Below are 22,556 nucleotides of genomic sequence, written 5' to 3'. Positions count from 1 at the left end.
TAAGCTTTTGTCTTTTAGGTTTTTATAATTTATGTTCATCATACATATTTAGTGACTTAGAAAAAAAAATAAATTTAAAGACTTAATTTTGTAGAAAAGTGTTTTTTTTACCTAGGTACTAGCTTTATAATATTTGAGTAAAACATGTTTATCAAATTTTAAACCGTTATTTTTATAAGAAACAAAAACTTGGTTATAAAAAGGAAAAATAATATTTTTTCTTATATTTTATAAAGCATAAAGTATATCAGATGATTTATTCAAAAACAAAGTATAATTTATACATTAAAAATATTTAAAAATAATTATTCTTATTGTTCTACATTTGGTATTAGTGTTTTTAAAATAAAAAAGTGAAATATGCAAAGTATTGAAGTGTAGTTGTAAATTTTTTTTGAAAAATGTAATTTAACTAAATATTTGATATTTTTGTAGATAAAGTTAATTAAAAATTGTCCTTAGTAAACATATAAAACAAAAGTGTCATTTTATTGGTGTAGAATCGTTTGAGTTACGTTTCTGATTCGTAGTGAATTTACAAAAAAAAAATTTAAATATATTAACTTGTTTTATTTTTAATATACTTAATTAACACAAGGTAAAACAGTCTTGATAATAAAGTTTGGTATAATAGTTTACTATTACACAAAAAAATGTTATACGTAAAAATAAAATTTTAAAACTGTAAAAAATAGTCTCGCGTTTTGAAATGTTCGACAACAATTTTTTAATACTTAACTTTAGGTATTATATAATTTTCATAAGTTGAATGATGAGTCTAACTTAAAAACTTGAAGTTTATAAAATTAAACTGCCATTTAAATGTAGTTCATAATCCTATAAGTTAAATTATTTTGTTCTTTATTTTTGCAAATAGTTAGTATAAAAAAATATTAATTAAGTAGCTTGAATCTTTTTAAATAACAGTTAACATAGTTTTTGCTTAAAACTAGAGGTTTTTATTTAAATTATAAAAAGTAATTTTAAGAGAAAATAGTTGAATGAATTTTTATAAAAATTTTTAAATTTTGTACATAAATTAGATTAAAGGAATAAAATTTTATTAAACAAGCTTAAATTTCAAAGTTTCAAAATCTAAAACTAAAATATTTTGTTTTGACACATTTAGAAAAATACGCAATAGTGCTTAACATGTGTGTGCATTTTCAAAACAAATAACTATATAAGAATTTTATTTTCTACAATGTAAGGTTATTACTCAATTTAGAGCAACTAAACTCGATTCAAATTTATGTTCGATTTATACATTGTATGTTGTTTGTTGTAATATTTATTAGTTGAGAGTTTTACTAAAGATAATATTATGTTTTACTAAATCATTTTGTTTGTTATAAAAAACTGTCGAAACAGATCTTTAGCATAGAGTTATTTGTTTAGTTCATCAAAATTATTGTTTGATTAAATTTACGAAGTTGACACTTAGTCAGTATACCATATAATACAATAAAAATTTTTTTAAATAAATTGATTTTTAGAATAATTTTCTCAATTTTTATGTACAAGAGTTTAGTAAACTTAAAAAATAAAGTTTTACTACTATTACACCGCTATAAGAATTGCATATAGTAAAACTTTCATTTATGAATTTTTACAGTAATTTAAGTTGATTGATGATTATAAGCTGAAAGTATTACATATTTAAACATTTTAAAAACTACTATAAATCCTTCTACGATGTGACAAACAAAAATAACTGAAGCTTAGTTGTAAGAATTATACAAATGCCTCAATATTTTAAATATAAAGTAAATCTGTTAAGTTACGAATAAAATTAAATTAGCTGTTGTAAATAACAACTTTAATAAATTAATGTTAAAAAACCTATCTAACAATGTTCATAAAAGTGAGCATTCTTAAGTTTAATAATAACATTAATTTAATTATCTTATTATCTTAACTAGTTAGAAGTCAAATTTTAAAATAACAAAATAAGATAATAAAGCATACGGAAAACTGTTTGTTTGTGTAACTTATAAAATAACCGAAATGATTATAAAAAAGACAAATATATATATTCTAACAAAAATAAAAACAAACTACCTTCTAGCGTTTTTATTTAGTTAATAATTGGTTTTGTCTAGGCTAAAGTATGCTTGCTTATGTAAACATTAAAAACATCTCATTAATCGTTATAATTTTTTAAATAACTTTGAATTCCTTTCAGACCATACTTGCTTTTTAACAATAATCAAATGAAGCTTAACAACTTAAACTATATTTTTTCAGAATTAAAAGTTTTTTTTTATGATAAGCGTTTTGTTTAGTTATTAGCACATTAATATAGTACTAGAAGTATATTTTTATAGCTTTTTAATCAATGAATTAAAAAAATTAACAATAAGGGGATTTGAATTATTATTTTGAATCAGAAAAGCTCAATTTAAGATATCACTAATAAAAGGTTCAACGAACAAAAATAAAACTTCACTGTTTTTAAACTCACACTAATGATAGAAATTTAAGTTTATCTACTTCTAATGAGTACCTTCAACGGATAATATTTAAACTTAAAAACAAAAATAAAACTGAAATAGATTAAAAAAGGAAAAAGTCTCTTAACTTTAATAATTCCAAGAAAAACGGTTTCTAGTTTGAATTTTACTTTAAAACTGTTAATTTTTGTAAATCAACACGACTAAAATTTTTAATAAGTTTTTATAGAGTTAGTTACAGTCTATTAAAGTTAATTTAAGCAAATTAATTAGCTTAAAAAGTAAAACACTACGTGACGGCTTAGTTGTTGCAATAAAATCGCAACTTGCTCGTTTTATGATATAATTTTGTGTTACATTAGTAAACTTTCTTAACTTTTTTTCAATTTCTCCATAGCAAAGCTCTTTGGAATACAATAAACTTATACAATTCACAAAAGTTTAATTTTAAAGATGAAATTTATTCAACAAAATAAAAACATTTAAAACGGATGATTTTTCTTTTATGTTGTATTGAATTTGATATTTATATGTTTTCCTCATCCGGTTATTATGTTATTTTTATTGAGTTCCTAGTTGAAGCTTAGCGTAGAAAATTAGATTTGGTGTAAAAGCGATGTAAATTGACATGTTAAATCTAAAAGTGACAGAACAACTCAGTTATTTATGAAGAAAACTTATCTATTGAAAAAGAAAAGCTAAAGTTTTCAATATCTTTTGCTGTTTTGGGCAACATTTAATATCAAAAACTTTAAGCTGATATTCAATCAAAAAATTCGTACCAAAAACTAAATTTACCAAAATTTAGCCAATTCAAAGAATTAAAAGCTTCTTTTTTACAAAATTAACGGAGGTTAGAATTTATTTATTTTAGTTTAAAACAAAAAAATACTTAAACTAAATTAAACAATATAAATTACGCTGGATTTAAAACTAAAGGCTATTTTTAAGGTTTATAATAACATTGAGAACTCAAATTAATTTTTTTACTTATCTTATTTTAAGAATTAAGTTTTATTTAACTATCAAAAAGTTTTAGAATATAATAAAGTGTATGATTCGATTTCATAAAGATACTTTTTTTTTGAAGCTAAAGTCTTTTCTTTGTCTATTCTAGAGCTAAAAGTCTTCTCTAATTTTGATAAGGTTAAAGTTTGTCAAAATTTTACATATTATTTTTGAAAAGTAAAAGTTTTTGTGTTAATCGTTTAAATTAAAACTATTGTTGCTGTATGTCAAGTTTATTACAACCTAAGTATTTAAGTTATTAAAGTTTAATTTCTTAATATTTATAAAATGTTACCTATGAAAGTAGTAGTTGTGTAGTAAAATATGTTAAAACTTACTCAGTTTTAGAATTTAGTACATCGAAATTAAAGTATACTAAAAGGTCATTCTAATTTCCATATTTGCTAAGTTATAAATTATTTAAAAACCTTCTTACTTTCTTATTTTTATCTGTATCCTTGTTTCTAACCCACCTCACCCAAAAATATTAGCAATGGATCAGAAATAAAGTTTTTATAAAAAAATTTAAACAAATATAAAAAAAACTTGGTGGCTCAGTAAATTTTCTAATCAGAAAGTCTTTACGTTAACTAGCCTATTGAACAAGTACTCTCAGTAAGATTCCAGCGTTGTATAAATTCTGTTATGTATTTATTTTTTTCTTTCGGTTACTTTGAAAATTTTTACAGAAAACTGAGTTAATTTTTGCAATACAAGTAAAATCGCACTCATTATGCATACCTTGTAAATAATAAAAGTGTTACCGGCTAATTCCGTAAAGTAATAAACAAGCTAAAATTTTTAAATTAATTTTGTATGCTGAGTTCTCAAAAATAAAAGTTCAAATAAGGGAAAGTACCTAATATATTGCCCAGGAGAATAGCATCCCACACTATTTGAAATATTCATGACTTCCTTACCTGTTTTTAATTAAACATTAATTGAATAAAAGGTTACTGAAAAATAGTTTTATATTTAAATTTGAGACAAAATGTTTCAATTTATTCAAAAATACATTTATTTCCCTGTCAAATATAAAGTATTCTTTAAGTTTATTTTGATTCTCCATAACATTTTTCAGCTAACAAAAAAGAAAATATAATTTTGGTCTTAAATAAAACTAACAGTTAGTCAAGTATTAAGTCTTAGTATGTTTAGTTATATATATATATATATATATATTACTTTGGTTTATATAGTGAAGTTGGTTAAACATAAATTTTAGAGACAAAGCATTTTAAGTTACTGATGCACCTTAAATGTTAAAGCAAGTGTTTTGATAACGTTTTTAAAATTATTTTTAGTCGTGTTTTAGTTCCTTAGGATACAGTGTGGTGCCCATGGTTTTATTATGATTAGGACTATGATTTTCATGGTTAATATTGGCAGAAATGGTTTTAAAAAAGAGAGCATGTTATTTTTTGGTAATTATCTAGGATGATGTTGCACCAATCACAAGCTTAAATTATACTATATTTGATGTCTTTTTTAACAATATTTTAAGCTAGACTTCAATGTTTTAAGCCTAATATATTTAATATAAAAAGATGCTTTGTAATAAAACACTATACATTTATTTATTATGAACTAAAATATTTAGTAAATTTTATTTTACAATATTGTAATTAATACAAATTATTGCATTGATATAATCACTTAGTAGTGTAAAAAAATATATTAAATATTAAGTTTTGTTTGTTTATGATATATAAGTTTAATTTTATTTATGAATTTAGGTGCAAACATCATCTTAGGTAATTACCCAATTTTTTACTTTTAGAATTTTGATAGTTCTTTAATTTTAGTTAAAATTGGACAAAATTAATTTATTATTGATCTTAAAGTTACATTTTTGTTTCAATAAAAAACAGACAAAAGTTGTTTACAAAATTTATGGTGTGAGGTTTGATGACTGAAAGGTCTTTCACCACACCAACCCATTGACCTTAATTTCATACATTCACATTTTTCTTTCTTTCTTCTTTTTAGTAGGTTGAATAAAAAGTGAAACAGTTCAAGAATTATTTATTTTATAAAGTATGTTATGGTAAATGACTATGGTTACATAGTTATATAACAGTTCATACGACATTGTTACTTATATTAAAATAAGTTGTAATATATCAATTAATGTAAGTTGTTCATGTCTTCTACTTAATTGTAATGTAAATATGTATTAGCTTTTATAAATTCTTGTAAGTTAATCCTTAGATTTTAGATTTCAAAATATTAGACTATAAAATAAGTTATAAAAATAGTTTTAGTCAACAGTTTAAAATTTTATCAATTAAAACAAAGTAAATGGGAAAAGATGAGCATTCAATCAATTTCGAACTGGCCAGTGGAACAAATAAATTCTTTCCTGGAGGATTAGTTGAAGGCGTGGTAACATTTAACTTGCACAAAGATATTTCTGGTGTCAAAAGTTAGTTCAAAATAAACAGATAAGGTTCTTAAGTTTTTGTTTAATAAACTTAAAATGATTGTTTAAGTTTGGTATGTACCAATTAATTTTTTATAAAAACCATAAACAATATATTTACTAATATTTATAGTTATTGCTAGTATAAAAACAAGTTCAAAAAAAAGTTTTACTAACTAAAGACTTAATTTAAAAAAAACAACATAATTTAATGCAGTGCTTCTGAACCTTTTTCCAGTGGCGGAACCCTTTTCCAAAGTTCAACTTTTCCGCGGAACCCCTAATTCAGTTTTACATAAAATGTTAAATATAATATTTCCTGCAAAATACAAAAGAATTTCAGTGAAAAACAAATTTTTTAGCAAAACTACATCATTGTTAGAAATCATACCAATTGTAATAGTATTAAATCAAGGCAAACTCAAAGTGAGCCACAGGCAATAGGTATTTTATGATTCTAAAGTAAATTAACGAAAACAAACATGATTAATCGCAACGTCATAACAATTTTTTCTTGCATAATAAAAACAAAATGAGAGCTACAAACAATAACGAACAGAACATGAACCTAATCGAGTTCACAGATTTCTGTAATAAACGGGTAAGATTCCTGACGAAAAAATAAAAATAAAAAAGATGACAACTTTTAATAATAGTAGTAAAAATTATGTGCAATCCTTAAAATGTGTTTTTTTTATTAATTTAGAAAAAAATAATTTTTCAACAAACAAAAATATTGCAACTAAAATTAAATGAAAAATCAACCTTGATTAAGCAAATCATTATTTTATTTTTTTATTTTAAAATAATCAATTTGAAAATAGTATCCTTTTTTGAATATTAAAAGTTTTTTGTTATTTTCTTTAGGTGTTTTTTTATAAATGAATATTTAAAAAAATATCCTTGAGCTTTAATAATAAAACAGAAAAAGCATTTAATACCTAAATAACAAACTTTAAAATTTGGCGAACACATAGACATTTAAACATTTGTATCATGTAAATCAAAAAAATATTTCAAACTCAATTTCTGTTAAAATTTTAAAGACCTGGCTACAACTTTTAAAAACTAGAGTAGCATTTTTAAGTAAAAAATATTCTTTTATACATATGAAATTTAAATCAAGCTAATAGACATATTTTTAAACATTTTTACATTATTTGAAAAAATATATAATGTCAGAAATAAGTTTTTGATTAAGGTTTTTTATTTAGTTTTTTTGTGTAAACATTTAGAATTTGTTTTGATTGCTTCTACATTGTTTGCTTTAGTGATAATACCAGTATTTTCATTACTTCACTTATATTAGAAATTCAAAAATTTTGCAAAGATTTATGCAACCAGGACACCTATTAATAATGGATACCCATTAAAAGTCCTACCGCTAGAAAGACACTAAGCAGATCAATGAACGCTATAATTATATATGTTTTCCATTTCATGTGTTCCATTTTTTTTGAAGTTTTATGATTTATGTTTTTTTTCTCTTTCAATTTTTTTTTTTAAATTTCAAAAGGCTTCGCGGAACCCCTGAGAGGCGTCGCGGAACCCTAGGGTTCCACGGAACCCCATTTCAGAAGCACTGATTTAATGTGTTAAACATAGAGTATAGGACTACTATAACACCAAAAACAGCTATGAATGTAAATGTAAAATGCAAGGTTGCCACTCGGTCAGGAAAAGTCAGGAAATCAGGAAAAGTCAGGAAAAATTTGAAAAAATTACAAAAGTCAGGAAAAGTCAGGAAAAAATGGGGGGTTTTGAAAAAAAGTCAGGAAAAGTCAGGAAATTTGATTAAAAAAAAAAGTCAGGTTTTGTCAGTTTAAATTTACAAAATTCCTTGTTTTCCAAAGCCTTCAAGTGGTAAAAGTTAATTAAAAGTCTATTAAAATCAGAAAAAAATACCAAAATTTTCCTAGAAATTTACAAAAATATTTAATCTTATTTCCAATGCCTTCAGCTGGTATAAATTAGTAAAATATCCTTTATTAAACTGCAAAATGTTCCTTGTATGTCATTTGTTTATCTAGATACATTTATGCTAGGATTTGCTAAAAAATATTGTTTCTTTTTTCAGACAAGCTGTGTTTATAAGGTAATAATACAAGTATTTTGCTGATAGAGCTGTTTATTACAAACATCAATCATACACAGATGGTTGAAGTGATGTACTGGAAGTTTGATGATTCAGCAACAAATTATTGTTTTTAACCTGTATTAAAGTTAGATTGGAAGCTTTATATAGTTTAAAGTGTTAGATTATGTATTTTAGAATAAGTTTACTTTAAGAGTTTGATTTAGAAAAGTCAGGAAAATTTTCGTAAAAAGTCAGGAAAAAGTCAGGAAAAGTCAGGAAAATTTTCTTAGCTTGATGAGTGGCAAACATGAAAATGTGAATTTACTCAAAAATTATACATTTCTAAGTCTTTGTTACATACTGTCTAAAATTTATATGAAAATATATCATGCAGTCTTTAAGAGTTTTTTATGGTAAAATTATTAGACATATTTAAATAAGATAAGTCTTTATTTCAATAGTTCAGTGGTATATTTTTACCAGAGGTAATATATGTTATAAAATCTATGAGTTATTTTGCACTACAATAAGTTTTAACGTCATTGGTAAAATAAAAAATTATTATACGTTCACTGTCATTTCAAGAAAAAATATAAACTATAAAACAGTTTTTATAGAAAATAAAAGTTTTACATTAAAAAAAATCAAAATTAGTAAAAATAAACCTTAAGTTTCTGTAAAAACCAACATCATAACACTAAGTTGTAAAAATAACTGTTACACCCTATATGCTACTATTTCCCAGACTTTTATCATAAGGCCCCCTTCAAAAAACTAAAAAATCAATGGTCCCCCTCTAATTCTCAGAAATCTACTGTGCATAAGATGTTATTTTTATAATATCTACTGTGAGTTTCAAAACTACCCCAAAATATGCTTAAGATTTTTTTTTTGATTTTTTTGGTGAACTCCAGAACATCTAGTGTAAGTTTAAGATTATGGCCTTATAGTACCCTTATACTCCTTTTACTAGTCACTCCCCCCTGTGACCCCTTAGTAGCTTAATACCATTAAGGGCATAGGGGGGTCCATCTTAATTTTTTCAAGTTGATCTTATTTTATAGAGTTTTATCCGAGCTATTAGACGTTTTTAACAGCTTGAAAAAATTTAAAGCAGTTTTTATAGTTAAGCGACCAAAGTCGGTGACCTCAATAGGTTCCTAATGGAAGGCATAAACTAAAAATGCAAAAATAGACCATTTTACTAAAAATTTATCTCCTCCTTCATTTTTTAAGCAATATTCTTCAAACTTTTGAAAAAAGTCTATTATTAAATTGTAAAAATATTGAATGCAGGAATTTTTTTAATCTTGAAAAACAAAATTTTCATTAAAAAAAAAAAAAACAATCAATTTTTTTTTAATCCTTAAATTTTATTTTTCAATATTTTCAAAATTGCAACATTCAAAGTCTTTTAAACTTTAAAAGGAATGTTTCCGGAAAGTTTGAGATCTCTACCTCAAAAAACGAAGGAGAAGAAAGACTTTTAGTGATTTTTAAATTTCCAAGTCTTTTTATAAAACTTATAATATCTTTAAAGTTAAAAATAAAAATAATTCTTCAAAAACTGGCTTGTAGTTTGTACTTCAAGCTTTTATGTAATATACAGTATTGTTTTCAGTAAAAAAATGTCAGACCCCCTATGCCCTTAAGTTTAAAAAATTCCCCCCTAAGAGGCTATAAGACTCACTTTGGGAAACCCTGCTCTAGGCCCTTTCTTTAAGTTTGGTAAATAAATTAAAAGGTAAAGTTTTAATGTGGTAACAAAAAAAGTTCAAATTCTGGATGTAATGTACATGTTTTAAGACTTATCACTCTTTTGTTACTATGAAAGCAATTAAATGAATAATGCTGATAATAAAATTTAAAAATTATTTATTCTTAAATATAATGTAAAGTATAATAACAAACCACAGGCGTGTATGTGGTAATGAAAGGGTTTGCTTATGTGTATTGGACTGAATCTTCAAGTAACGGCTCTGATAATGAGACTCGGACTTATAGTGCCAAAGAAAAATATGTCAAAACTAAAGTCAAGCTTCTTGATGGAGGTAGGTAATAGTTGTTGTTGATGATAAGTATCAATTATGAGAGTTTTAAACAATCAATGTAAAGCAGTTTTTAATTAAACAAAAATACAATTGAAAGAAACAAAGTGGTTTATTTTAATTAAAAATAGTGTAAGTTTAGTTTTATTGTTTTTGATTAATTATTTTTTGCTATATACTACTTAATAGTTTTAATAAACCTTTTCAACTTGTTTAGAAAAATTAAAGAAAGCAGTAAAAATAAACATGTTTTTTTAATTGGTCTTACTTGTATAAAAAATTGTTTTTTGTAGGAAACTTAAAAAAAATATTATATAGGAATTAAAAATGCAGCAAATTTTTTTGAATTGCATACAAGCCCAAACTCTTTCTGTGCTTTTGTTCATTTTATTAAAATATACACAATGAAAAAGGTAGCTCACCTTTAAAACTACTTCCAAAGTTATAAGTTTTAAACAAGTTTAAATAGTATTCCTTCATATCATAAAAAGCACTGATAACATATTTAACAATAAAATCCAATTAATCACATAATTAGTTTTATGATAGTATTATTTTATTAAATATATAAACAGATCAAGTATCTAAGAAGTTACCACAAGAAAAGAAATATTATTAAATTATAACAATAATTATTTTACTTTTTGATAAAATATTAATTTATTAAGTTTTGACAATAGATGAAATAACAAATAAGTTACTACAAATTAATCACAATCATAATTTCATTTCTGAATAAAATGCTAATTTATTAATTATTAAAACAGATCAAGTATCCAACAAGTTACCACAAGGAAACCACAGTTATAATTTCTCATTTCTTATGCCTAATGGAATTCCAGCTACCTACAGCTGTAAGTTTCATCAAGAAGTTTCTGTTACTGTTCTAATATTAACTTAACGTTTTTGAAATTTAGTTGCAAGTTAAAAATATTCAAACTGTATCAATGAAAAAAGATTAAGTTAACCAATATAGTTGTGTCCTTTTTTTGACAGTACTTGACACAAATGTTGTTCTGCCTATAGATTTTAACACTATATGCAGTTCTAAAAAATTTTTAGTTTTAGAAAGTTCAAGTTTTAGTCTTTGTCCTTTCAAAATTCAGTAAAACTTTTTGGTCATAAGGAGTCAACATATTTTTTACAAAAGTCAACATTTAAAGTTTGTGATAGCCAAACATTAGCTGCAATGCAAATTTTTCATTGTTAATATACTTATACTTGAAATTATCTAAAAATGTAACTGATTCTTTGGTTCCAATCTGAAAAACTTAAAATTTTCATATATGTTTTCTTGAATAGTTTTAATTAAGTGACATGCTTGAATTAAAAATAATCGTTTAGCTTTTATCTCACAAAAAAGTTTTTTGTTTTGAAAAAGTGTTTTATTTATTAGAACTGTAGTAAGTTCTTCTCAAAATTTTGATCTAAAATAAACTGAAAATATGTAAAAAGATTAAAAAATTAAGAACATTTTCTAATTTTAATGAAATTACATTTTCCCTGTTTTGTCTAAGCCATTTTGAACGTATTTAGCACGCCAATTATGATGGTTTGTATCTAAAATATAATTAAATTTTGTTTAGTTGTTAAAAAGTATGATAGCTGTGATAAAACGGTTTTTAAATACGACGAACATTGTAAAAAATGATCAAAAACCCTTAAATATAAAGTTAATTAATTTACTATTGTTAATTTTCTTAATCTTAAAAGTAGACTTGTAAAGTTTAACTTAAACAATAAAATGTTCAATATACCTTTTTTACAGTTGTATTGCTTTAAACTTTCCCAAAAAAAAAAAAAATAAAGTGTTTTATTTTAAAATAAAATACAATTATGTTTAATGTTATTTTGAAATCTTACACGTTTTTAATTAAAACTTTTACAACTATAAAAGTTTCAGGCGGTTCTTTCGATAAAGGTTATGTGAGGTACCATGTAAAAGGCAAAATAAAAAGAGGAACTTTTCGCTCGAGTATCAAGGATTATCACATACTAAATTGCCTTGGAGACACTCTTTTGCCTCAAAATTACTTAGTATGTGTTGAAATTTTAACCAAAAAGTCTTCATTTAAGATTTTTTTACAGTAAAATTAATTGTAGAAAATTAAGTTAACAACTCAATGTGTTTTAACTTCTAACTTATTTCTTTAATCTTTGAAAAGTTCTGCTAATTTTTAACAAGTTAGTAAGTTAAATTAAATAAAAACTTGAATGTTTTATTTCTATTCATGATAAACATTAAAAGTATTTTTTGAAATTTTTAGAAGTTAGTATTGTTTTTAAAGACCACTAACATAAGTTTTACAATCGAATCTTAAAAATTAAAGATATTTAAAAACTTTCTTAACAAAATATTTTAAAAACTATTATATATTTAGACTCCCTTAACAAAGGAGAAATACAAAACATTGGGGATTTTATGTTGCACGCAGGGAACAATAATAATTCAAGTTTCTACAGATAAATCAGCGTATTTACCTGGTGAAAATTTAATTGTCAACGTTCATGTTGATAATGGAAGGTAGAATATAATGTTGCTTTATATACATTAAGTAACAACTGATTAAAACTATAATCTTAGTTTTCGTTTGTGTTGATAATAGAAAGTATATTTAGTTTTTATTTTAATTTCTATGTTACTTCAATATATACAGTAATAAAGTCATCTATTTAAATTGTTATATTGTATCTAGCATTGTTATAACAAATTGAGCTTTATATAAGGTTGCCACAGAACCAGAAATCCTGAAAAAACTTGGAAAAGTCTGAAATTTAACTATTTAGGCTAAGAAAACCTGGAATTTTAAACGAAAATCACTAAAAAACTTGAAAAAATCCTAGAATTTTGAACAATACCACTAAAACCCTATAATTTTTACATGTTAAATGGTGGAAGTTTGACTTGGCACAAAAAATCTATCAAATATATAAAATGTTTTGTCATCAAAAATTTTTTTTTTGATATGCATTTAAAGTAGCTTTACAGTATCTTATCAATATTGTTATACTATTTACTAAAACTTATTTTAGTTTAAATAATTTTTTATATCTACTAAAGTAAGTTACTTGTTTTATAATTTTATTTTTTTTCTAGTTTTTAAAATAACAAGTTTCAATATCCCATTTTAGTTTTTGTCAAATCTCTTAATTTAATATTTTATTACAACAAAAAAAATACTTTTTTTTATCTTTTTTTTCAGTGCAACGGAGATTGAAGGCAGTGAGTACTCGATTAAAAGAAGAACAGTATTAAAAGCTGAAGGTAATAAAAAATACATAGAAGACGATATTGTTGAAGCTACCGGTAATTGGTGTGATAATTTCCAAAAAACTGAGAGAATGTTCTTAAAAGTAATTGCATTTTTTATTTTAACTTAATTTTATGCTTTAATCTTATGTATTAAGTATATGTTTGTATTATTCAGTAGCATTTATACTGTTTGTTACATGAAAATTAAAATTAAAATTGGTCGAATTTTTGTGAAATTTATTAAAGGACCACATCTTAAAAAAGTGGTTTGTTAAGTATTTAAGTGGAACAAAGCCTAAGGTAAGAGTAAATTGTGCAAATAGTTTTTGCAGATTTCCAATAAACGCAGGCTAGAATTATACAGTTATAGTAACAATCAAAATTATACAAGGTCATGTAAAAAACTTACATCATTTCTAAATATTTAATTTTTTCTACAATTAACTAATGTTTATTTACAGATACCAGAAGACTGTGTACCTAGTGAATTGCCTGGTTGTAATATTATTAAAGTTTTCTATGAACTAAAAGTTTGTTTTTCTATATATTTTGCTACAAGCCTTTTATAGTTGTTAAAATTTTTATAAGATGTTTTTTGTAAATAATTAAATTTTTTTTTTTCTGATCTCATATGATTAGTTTTATAAAAAACATTGCTACTTATAGTTAAATTTTTATATGACAATTTTTTTTATTCGATTGTATTGATACATATATTAAATTAATAAAGGTAAAAATGAAAGTGCCTGGGTGCCACAGATCACCAGTTATAAGAATACCATTTACAATATCGTCACCAATTCCACAACAACCATTTCTCCAGCAACCAATCGTTCACCAACAATTAGTTCTTCAGCAACCAACAGACCAACCATTAGTAGTACAACAGCCATTCGCTATACAGCAACCATTTTTGCAAGATCAACCAAATGTACAAGGTTTTAGTCAACCCGCAGTAACGAACCAACCATTTGTGCAAAACATGTCTAATCAACCAATAAACAACCAGCAAATGGTTTATCCCCCAGCAGTTCAACCTGGTTTCCCGCAAATGGTTCAACCGTCCGCACCAGCTGATGTGGTTTTGGAAAAATCCCCTAATCAGCTACCAAATGTTCCTACTGTGCAACCGCCTTCGTACGACTATGCTGTAAACACTAAAATGTAAAAAAAAGTTTATTAAAATTTATTGCAAGTTTTGAGGTACAATTTTTGTTTAAACTGTTTGATTTCAGTTTAAAATAGATTAATCAAAAAGAATAACAAAAGAGAAAATATGTAAAAAATATTTTTATTTTTTCAACCAATTAAGTTTTTAAACTAAATTTAATTTTCGACTGAAAATTATGACTTTGTTATTTTTGCTTTAAGACTGTTTAGTGTTTTAAGATAATGTTACCATGATCTACTTTTAAATCAAGTACTGTTTACTTTTAAGCCATCAAAGATAGTTACTATTCTTAAATCTTGCCTTTCAATACTGTACTAACATGCTTAATTTTTTTTTCAGTAAACTATACAATTTTTTTTTGTTTTGTGTAATTTCTGTTACATTTTTATGGATCAATAGTGTTATAAAAAGTGTTAGATATTTTCAATTATTGCTTTTTTTTTTGCACAATTTTAAACTATTTAAAATACTCATTAAAAAATTTCAATCTCATTAGACTTTAATTTAGAAGATACATCATTATTTAAAAAAAAATCTACACAAGAGAAATCTTTTTAGTTCCACTATTTTCAATTTGTTTTAAACTTTTGCTAGTTTTAAAAGATTAGATGTAAATCTGAGCTTTGTTTCAATTATTCATTATTTGGTTTTGTGTTCTTTTAAATGTGCTATACCAAAAATTTTTTTAATTTTATATGTATGCGTATCATTAAAAAGTTTTCTATATAAATAGTCTATTGATCAACTAGTCTAAGCTTAATATTTACACAGTTTATAACAAGTTTTTATTTGTTTTCTTTAAATACAACGTTAATTGCTCATTAACTAAAATAACATTTTAATTGAAGACTAGTTTTAACTTTTTACAAAAATTGTTTAATTACAAAAACTTGTAGAAACTACGTAACACATGATTAATTAAAAGTTTTAATACGTAATATTTTGATTTAAAAAAATCTTAAAAAACTATATGTTTATAAATTATTTTATTACAATTTTTTTTGAAATTTTCTTTTTAGCCTATTTAAATTAGTTAATCGTACAAATATTTATACTGACAATGATCAAAAAATGTTTATAAGTTGTTAAGGAAAATTTAAATATTAGCTTAGTTTTGAATAATATAGGACTCTAAATAATTAAAAAGTATATTAATCTCAAGTATCCATTAATAATTTATTTTCAACGATATTCTTTTTACTTCTGTTTTTTCATATTTTCCAAAAATACGTTTAGTTTAGTTTTATTATTTTATTTACGACAACTTGAAGTAAGAATTTTTTAAATTGTATAAGTTAATTTTGTTGTTACTTTACTGAAAACTCTTAAATTATTTTACAAAATGTATATAAAACATTTTTCTAAAACATTATACCAATAATAATTGTATAAAGATAATGTTTTATATGTAATTTAAATTTAACAAGTAAGTATAGTAAACAAAATATCTTTTTTGTCGAAAATAGTAAGAAACTTAATTTTTAAGTAAAACCTGAAATAGTCTCAACTTAATAAACCTTAAGGTATTTCTTATATGTTTACATATATATCTATTTGCATGTAAAGCATTTTTTGTTCTTAGTAAAATTTTTTATTAGAATGACTAGCATATGATTAATTTTAGCAACTAAAACTAGTACTTAAGTAAAAAGTAATTTTAATTATCTAAGTAAGCAGTTCTTACACAGCTCTAATTAGTGTTCGTTGTTTAAATACTAAAACATATTATATAAACTAAACATTTATTAACAATTTATAAATAACTCTTATGTTACTGTAGCAGTATTGAAAACAGTTAGTCTACAATATTTGCTTAAGTAGATCTTAAGTATTAAGACAACATTTTCTTCTACTCCGTATGTTACATGTCAAATATATTCACACTGTACTTAAATATGCATTAGTTTTGTAATCGACCTAGTTAAATTCAATCTATAATTTTTTTTCTTAATATTTTTCTTATAACGGGTACAGAAATTTTTGTAGAGACTGAAGTGTTTTATTGTGCCTTTCAGTTAAATTTTGTTTAGAATTAATCGAAGCATAACAAGAATAAACATTAAAAATGATTTAGTAAAAAGTATAAGTTTAATTTAACATCAGTTTAAAATTATGTTCAGCAATGAAAAGTTTGTTAAAAAAATAAAACTTAACTATTAAGAAAATTAAGCTATCTATATTTATATGGTCAAAGTGTAGGACACACTTATTTTTTATTTTAACAGAAAATATTTATAAATTGATGAGTTGGAAAATAATTGTTTTAGAATTTTAAAATTTAATACTTGTGCAGTTTATTAGAGACTTCTTTTTTTATTAGCTAAAATAGTTGTTTTTTTAAACTAACTACAATATTACAATTTAAAATAAGTAAAAAGTAATTTGTACGTTATATTTTGTATAGTCATGGAAGTAGAGTAAACGTATTTTTTTTAGATCTAGTAAAAAAAAAAGTTTGAAGTAATTTTAAGTGTTAACGTTATAGCTTTTAAACACAGAGTTAGTTGATGTATTTTAACTTTTATAATTTGTGTGAACAAGATATATTGTGTAAATTTTTATTAAACTTGATTAAGTCGGTAATATTAAACCATAAAACTTGGTGGCAAATAAAACAAAAATTTATTTTCAACTAAGCGTTTTTTTTCTTACAGTAAATAAAACAAGAATCATTCTTACAAAAACTGTTTTTATTTTGTAATTTTTTCAAACAATGTTTAAACATATCCAAACGTTGTAAGTTTGATACTTTTATATCTAAAAACATTCCATTTTGGTATTGTATCTTAAAAACTATTTTATAAAGGTATTTTAGTATGAGCCTATGTATAATAATTCCATAATGTATAACATGACAAATAAAAATTTTTAATTTTTGGTTTAAAAGCCGTAATTTAAAGCTGTCAAATGAAAATAAGAAAACTATTTTATTTACTAACAAACTTCAGCAAAGAAAGGTTAGTAATTACAACTTTTTTTTAAATATAATCTTCTATATGACTTTAATGATTCCTTTCAAACTTATTTGCACTCATGTGATTATTAAGCAATTTTTTTTTAATATAAAATATTGATCTAATATATGTTTATAAAAAAATAAACTTATCAAGCAAAAGTTTTTGTAAACTTTAACCTTTATTTTTCAGCTTTATATAATGTTTAAATGGTTCAAATGGGAAGTAAACCAATGTCGAGGTTGGAGGTGCGACAAATACTGCTTGGGTTGCAAAATAGATAGGTACAAATTTTTTAAGTAAATAATATAAGATAATCCTAGACCTTAGCTAAAAAATGGTGAATGTTTTCAACAAACTTCAATATAAGAAATTAAAATTTTAATAACTAAAAGCTATGTTAAGCTTTATACGCATAATTTAGCAACACAATTCTTCTTTATAAACTTATACTTTTCAAACATAAATTTATTAGTTATTAAACAATACTAATGTGTTTTGATTTATTTTAAGGTACAACTGTCTATCAAATATGTACAACGTAGAACCACTACCTACTAACAACATAGATCACAAGACAATATGCGAAGCCTTCAGAAGTACTAGGTATCGTATACTGTTTAATATAAATTACGAATGTTACAAAAATTAATTTATAAAATATGAAATGCACCTACTATCCGTGTTGTTTCAATATAACTTATTTATATTTATAAAATCATTTTATAAAACTTTATTGATGAAGTTTTATTTTCGAACAAATAACTTAATAAAGAATTTATCAGGTATTCGTTTCCAAATTATAAAAAAAAAATTAAATTTTCATTAAGTTATTTATTTAGCGTTAATTTTCATTAACACTAACAAAATTTCATTAAGCGAAACTTTGTTAGTGTTAATGAAAAAAAGTTTTCAAACGTATAATTAATATTGTAAAAGTTTTCAGTATAATATTTTAATTATTGTTATATATATTTGTACAATTATAAAATCTACCAGGTATCCGTTTCCAACAAACTGGGACCCTGATATACTGGGAGTTTACAACATAGTCAGAAACAAGGACATGATCACTAAAAACAAAGATATTAACAAAGAGGATACCACTGAAATTGTTTATGAAAATCCAATGCTTTTGTATTTCGGCGTGCAACGAAGCAATGGCATTGATGGCTTTTTGAGAGAAGGTTTGGACACTTACTGCTTTTACCACCCTGACATAAAAGAAAGAATCGAACTGAACAATTCCAGCTTCCAGGCAATCAACAACTTCCAAAGTTCTAACACTAGGTGTCGGTGCACAAGAAATTCCGATGACGTCATTTACGTCATAGTGTTTGAAGTTCCGAACCCGAGCGAAGCAAAGGTTTTTGGTCATGATGAAACGGAAGGAAAAGGGAAACACCCTTTTGAGAAACATAAAGGGGAGTATTCGTTAGAAGACAATTTGTTTTACAAGGACAGCAAGGGACGTGGGTTGTGCAGGGGTTTGTTTCCCGCCAAATTGGATCGCGCCATGCTAAAGGGAACGAAGTTGTGCGATGTTTTCAGTGTTGAGAGGAAGTTGGTGAAGCCTGCTTACTTGATCGCAGTCAGGCTTCCTTGCAGTAGGTGGTAGTGTGTGTAATTTGTTTCAAGTTTTGTGTTGCAGATGTAAACGACGTAAAAAACTAGCGTTTTATTCATTAGAGCGTTAATAATGTTCTTAAACTTTAAAGTTAGTTTTAATATGTTATTTCAAGTTAAAAAAGCGAAATTATCTATTTTTGTTTAAACGTTTTCTTAATTTTATTTAAAGAGCTTTGTATATAAAATGTTTAGTAAACTTATGCAACATAGTTAGTAAATATGTGTCCTTACTAAACCTTGAATAAAAAAATCGCAACTAAAAATAAGTAGTTTTGAAATAGGTATTTTCTAAGCTTGTTACTTTTGTTATATAAATTTTTAGTTCTTAAATAGTTTTACTTCGTTGCAAACCATACTTTTAAAATCTGAAATTTATATTGTTTAATATTTTGTATTACTCGAAGTATAACTGGAAGACTGAGAGGTTTTTCTAAACACCACAATTTTGACTACGTTCTTGAGCGATGTTTTTTTTCGTATAAAATAAACTGTGTTACAAGGAGTAAATTGCATTATTTAATTTTTGTTAAGTAGGGTGTTAGTGTGATTTTACGAAATTTTAAACTAAAAAAAACAGTTTTTAAATTACTAGACTTGCAAGCTTATTATTTTGTAAAACCGTTTGTTTCTTGTGAACTGCCTTTTGTTTTTTTCTTCAAGGCTATAATTGACCCTTAACAAAGCTCAAACTTTGATATCGAATTTTTCTCATCTCTATAAAAAATCTACTAGATTTAATATATGAAAACTTTACCGAAACTTTTAAAGAACGTTTGCAGTTTGAAGCGCGTATGAATTGACTTCAAAAAACTTAAGAGAAGATAAAATAAGTTTACGCCGGTGCGTGGACTGTGCAGAATACAAACCGTTTTTTATTAGGCGAAAACTGTCTACATAACAAAAATGAACTCCCTTCCAGCTTTTAACACATTAAAAATTGTTTTCAAACTTTAAATAGTCTTAGAATTAGTCTAATAACTTTTTAACACTAAATATTATAAGTTTTAAAGTTAAAACTTGTTTGTTTGAAAAGCATTTCTCTTCGTAGTTTATTTAAAAAGTTCAATATTTCATACATAAATACTAACTTCTTTAAGTACTTGAAGCTTATTTATAAACTTGTTACTTCATTTAGGACATTTTACATTAGTACCTGAAGTAAAAAATAAAACAATAAAGTATACAATTTCAAAATAAAACATGTAATAAAATTTGTTTAAAAACCATATACAACAACTGACTCAATAGTTTTACAAAAACAAAAATCATCAGATACAGGTCTTTAGTTCATTATATTTCATTTTCAATTGTGTTGAAAACTAATTACATGTAGATAACAATATTAAATTAGTTATAAACAGAATTGAAAATGTTTATATAACAAACGGAAGATCTCTGTATCTGGTGTTTTTTGTTTTTGTAAAAGTATTGAGACAATTTATATAAATATTTTTTTGTATGGTTTTTAAAATAAATTGTATTATGTGAAGATAAAGAAATTCAAAACTGTCCATTCTTTACTATAAAAATGACAGACTACCTTTAACAACTAATTTTAAGTTTAAGAATACTAGAAACTTTGTAAAAAAACTATTAAAAATATAAAACGCAATTTTTGTGTAAATTGTTTTTTTGTTATAAATTTACTGTAATGTGCAAGTTGATTAAAAAAAAAGAAGTTCTTAAATCTGTTATAAAAATTTTTCTTCAACTACAATGGTAGAGTAAAACCTATGATAATTTTGTCGATAAAAGTTTATTTATAAAATTTTTTATCAATTATAACTCCCTAAAACACAGTTAACACCTATTTTACTAAAAAGATGTTTCTTTTATTATCTTTATGACGTTTTAATTTAATACGCTCCAGTGTACAATTACAATTACTTAGTTCCGCTATTTCGTAGCAGTTTATACTTCGTAAACCAGTAATAGCTTTTAAGCGTTAGTTTAATTTTGTTCTTTGTACAGAAGGTACTTGTTTTCTTAACTTTAACAGTTATCAGTGAGTATAGATTTTTAAAAACAGAAAAAATATTATAATATAGTTTTATAAAATTGAATTATTTTCTTTTAACCTAATATATGTTTTTTTAATGGTTTTGTTTGTATTCGTTTAAAACAAAAAACATAATACGCTTTTTGTACTGTAATTACGAAATATTAAAGACTGTTAAACGAAACGTCAAAAAACTTGAAGAAAAAATTTAAAAGCTAAACTGTTTTAACGTTTGTTTTGTAACTTTACTGCAACTTACTTAAAACTAAATTTAACAGAACTTGTTCTAAACTAATATTTTATAATTAGAATAAAAACTAAAAAAAATCTGGCGAGTACATCTGTGTAGTAACAGTTTTGTAGAAGCAGATAACTTATCGCATGTAAATTGTAAACCTGTAAACGCTGTAAGCGGGTTATTAACAAATATTTGCCAAGCTGAAGTTCAAAAAAATTCTATTACTTCCGCTGTTAAAAAAAATGCATTTGATAGATGTAAATTTTCTTTTATGTATAAGAGATATCTGTTTTGATTTAACACCAGCAAAGCTTTAATTTTTAGTTTTTTGAAATCTATTGTTATTACAGTTTTTTGTTTGAGTTTAAACAGTTTAGAAGTTGTTTATTCAAACACCACACTGTATTAGTTTTGTTCAGTTATTAATAAAAGTCTGTTTTATCTTAGTTTACAGAAAAAATTTTTGGATTTAGTAGTTAACTAGTTAAAGTTCTAATTTAAGGAAATAGTTTACTAATTACTGAACAAAACTACTATAGTGCTATGTTTGAAAACAATTTATAGTGCATTACTTATTGTATTGAAAAAAATCTAAGACTTGTATGAGCCAAAACTAAATAATAAAGCAAACTGAAATCTTAAACCTTCACAGAAAACTTTATAGACGTAAAACTACTATGCAAAACATTTTTTTTCCAATTAACGAATTAAACATATTAGAATAACTTGTTGTTATGTGTTAAAGTTTCATAATGACATTGAACTTATTTTATTCAGTTTTATTACGTCTATCAAGTTTATATTTGTAGTTTGCTGTCATGTTTTAATTTTGACTTATGCAAGTGCTAGAATGTTTTGACAACAGTTTATACTGTATTACTTACAAAGCTTTTTATTTATTAAGAACTCTTCTTACTACTAGCGTGAACTAGCCAATAATTTACTTAAAAAGTTATCAATATTAACTAAAAAGTTGTTTTCAACACACCTTTTATGATTATTCAATTCAGTGCACAGTTACAATTACTTGAAGATGAATGATTATCAATAGTTTTATTTTTAGAAGCTTTGAAACTTACATACAACATGTTTTTGAGATTAATGTCGGTTGTAAATACAGTTTGAAAGTTTTGTTTTTCTGTTATGTTTTAGAAATATAGTTCGTGAATATAAAGTTTAAGTTTAACTTTTTTTGAATTCTAAAGTTATTGCTACAAAATTAGCATATAAAATAAGTTTTACAAGTTGTTTAATATGTAGTAGAAAGCTTAATTGTAAAGTCTTTTCCTTTAAAGTCTGTTCCT

The 22,556-nt window shown here is 24.2% G+C and overlaps 1 protein-coding gene across 2 annotated transcripts; it reads left to right on the top strand.

Moving 5' to 3' along the window:
• The first annotated feature begins 5,739 nt into the window (after nucleotides 1-5,739).
• Nucleotides 5,740-14,820, top strand: LOC145840795 (arrestin domain-containing protein 3-like). Of its 2 annotated transcripts, none has more exons than XM_082948130.1 (8): nucleotides 5,740-5,886; nucleotides 9,877-10,011; nucleotides 10,776-10,862; nucleotides 11,912-12,045; nucleotides 12,390-12,532; nucleotides 13,212-13,362; nucleotides 13,723-13,791; nucleotides 13,992-14,820. In XM_082948130.1, exons 1-8 carry the CDS (start codon nucleotides 5,763-5,765, stop codon nucleotides 14,427-14,429), a joined length of 1,281 nt encoding a protein of 426 aa, XP_082804256.1. In that variant the 5' UTR covers nucleotides 5,740-5,762; the 3' UTR covers nucleotides 14,430-14,820. The 2 variants fall into 2 exon arrangements, with proteins under 2 accessions (XP_082804256.1, XP_082804255.1); XM_082948129.1 differs by having other exon boundaries at nucleotides 11,906-12,045.
• The last annotated feature ends 7,736 nt before the right edge of the window (nucleotides 14,821-22,556 follow it).

Source organism: Thalia democratica, chromosome 7 (genome assembly GCF_965202585.1).
Source record: "Thalia democratica chromosome 7, ktThaDemo2.hap1.1, whole genome shotgun sequence".
Taxonomy (NCBI): domain Eukaryota; kingdom Metazoa; phylum Chordata; class Thaliacea; order Salpida; family Salpidae; genus Thalia; species Thalia democratica.
The sequence above is the reverse complement of the archived record's forward strand: the minus strand, read 5'-3'. Positions and strand labels throughout refer to the sequence as shown.

Excerpts from the sequence above, each read along its gene's own strand:
- LOC145840795 (XM_082948129.1), top strand. The coding sequence starts at position 5,763 with ATGGGAAAAGATGAGCATTCAATCAATTTCGAACTGGCCAGTGGAACA. Across the intron at positions 10,012-10,775 it reads AGTCAAGCTTCTTGATGGAG|ATCAAGTATCCAACAAGTTA; the intron begins GTAGGTAATAGT and ends TTATTAAAACAG. Across the intron at positions 10,863-11,905 it reads AATTCCAGCTACCTACAGCT|TTTCAGGCGGTTCTTTCGAT; the intron begins GTAAGTTTCATC and ends CAACTATAAAAG.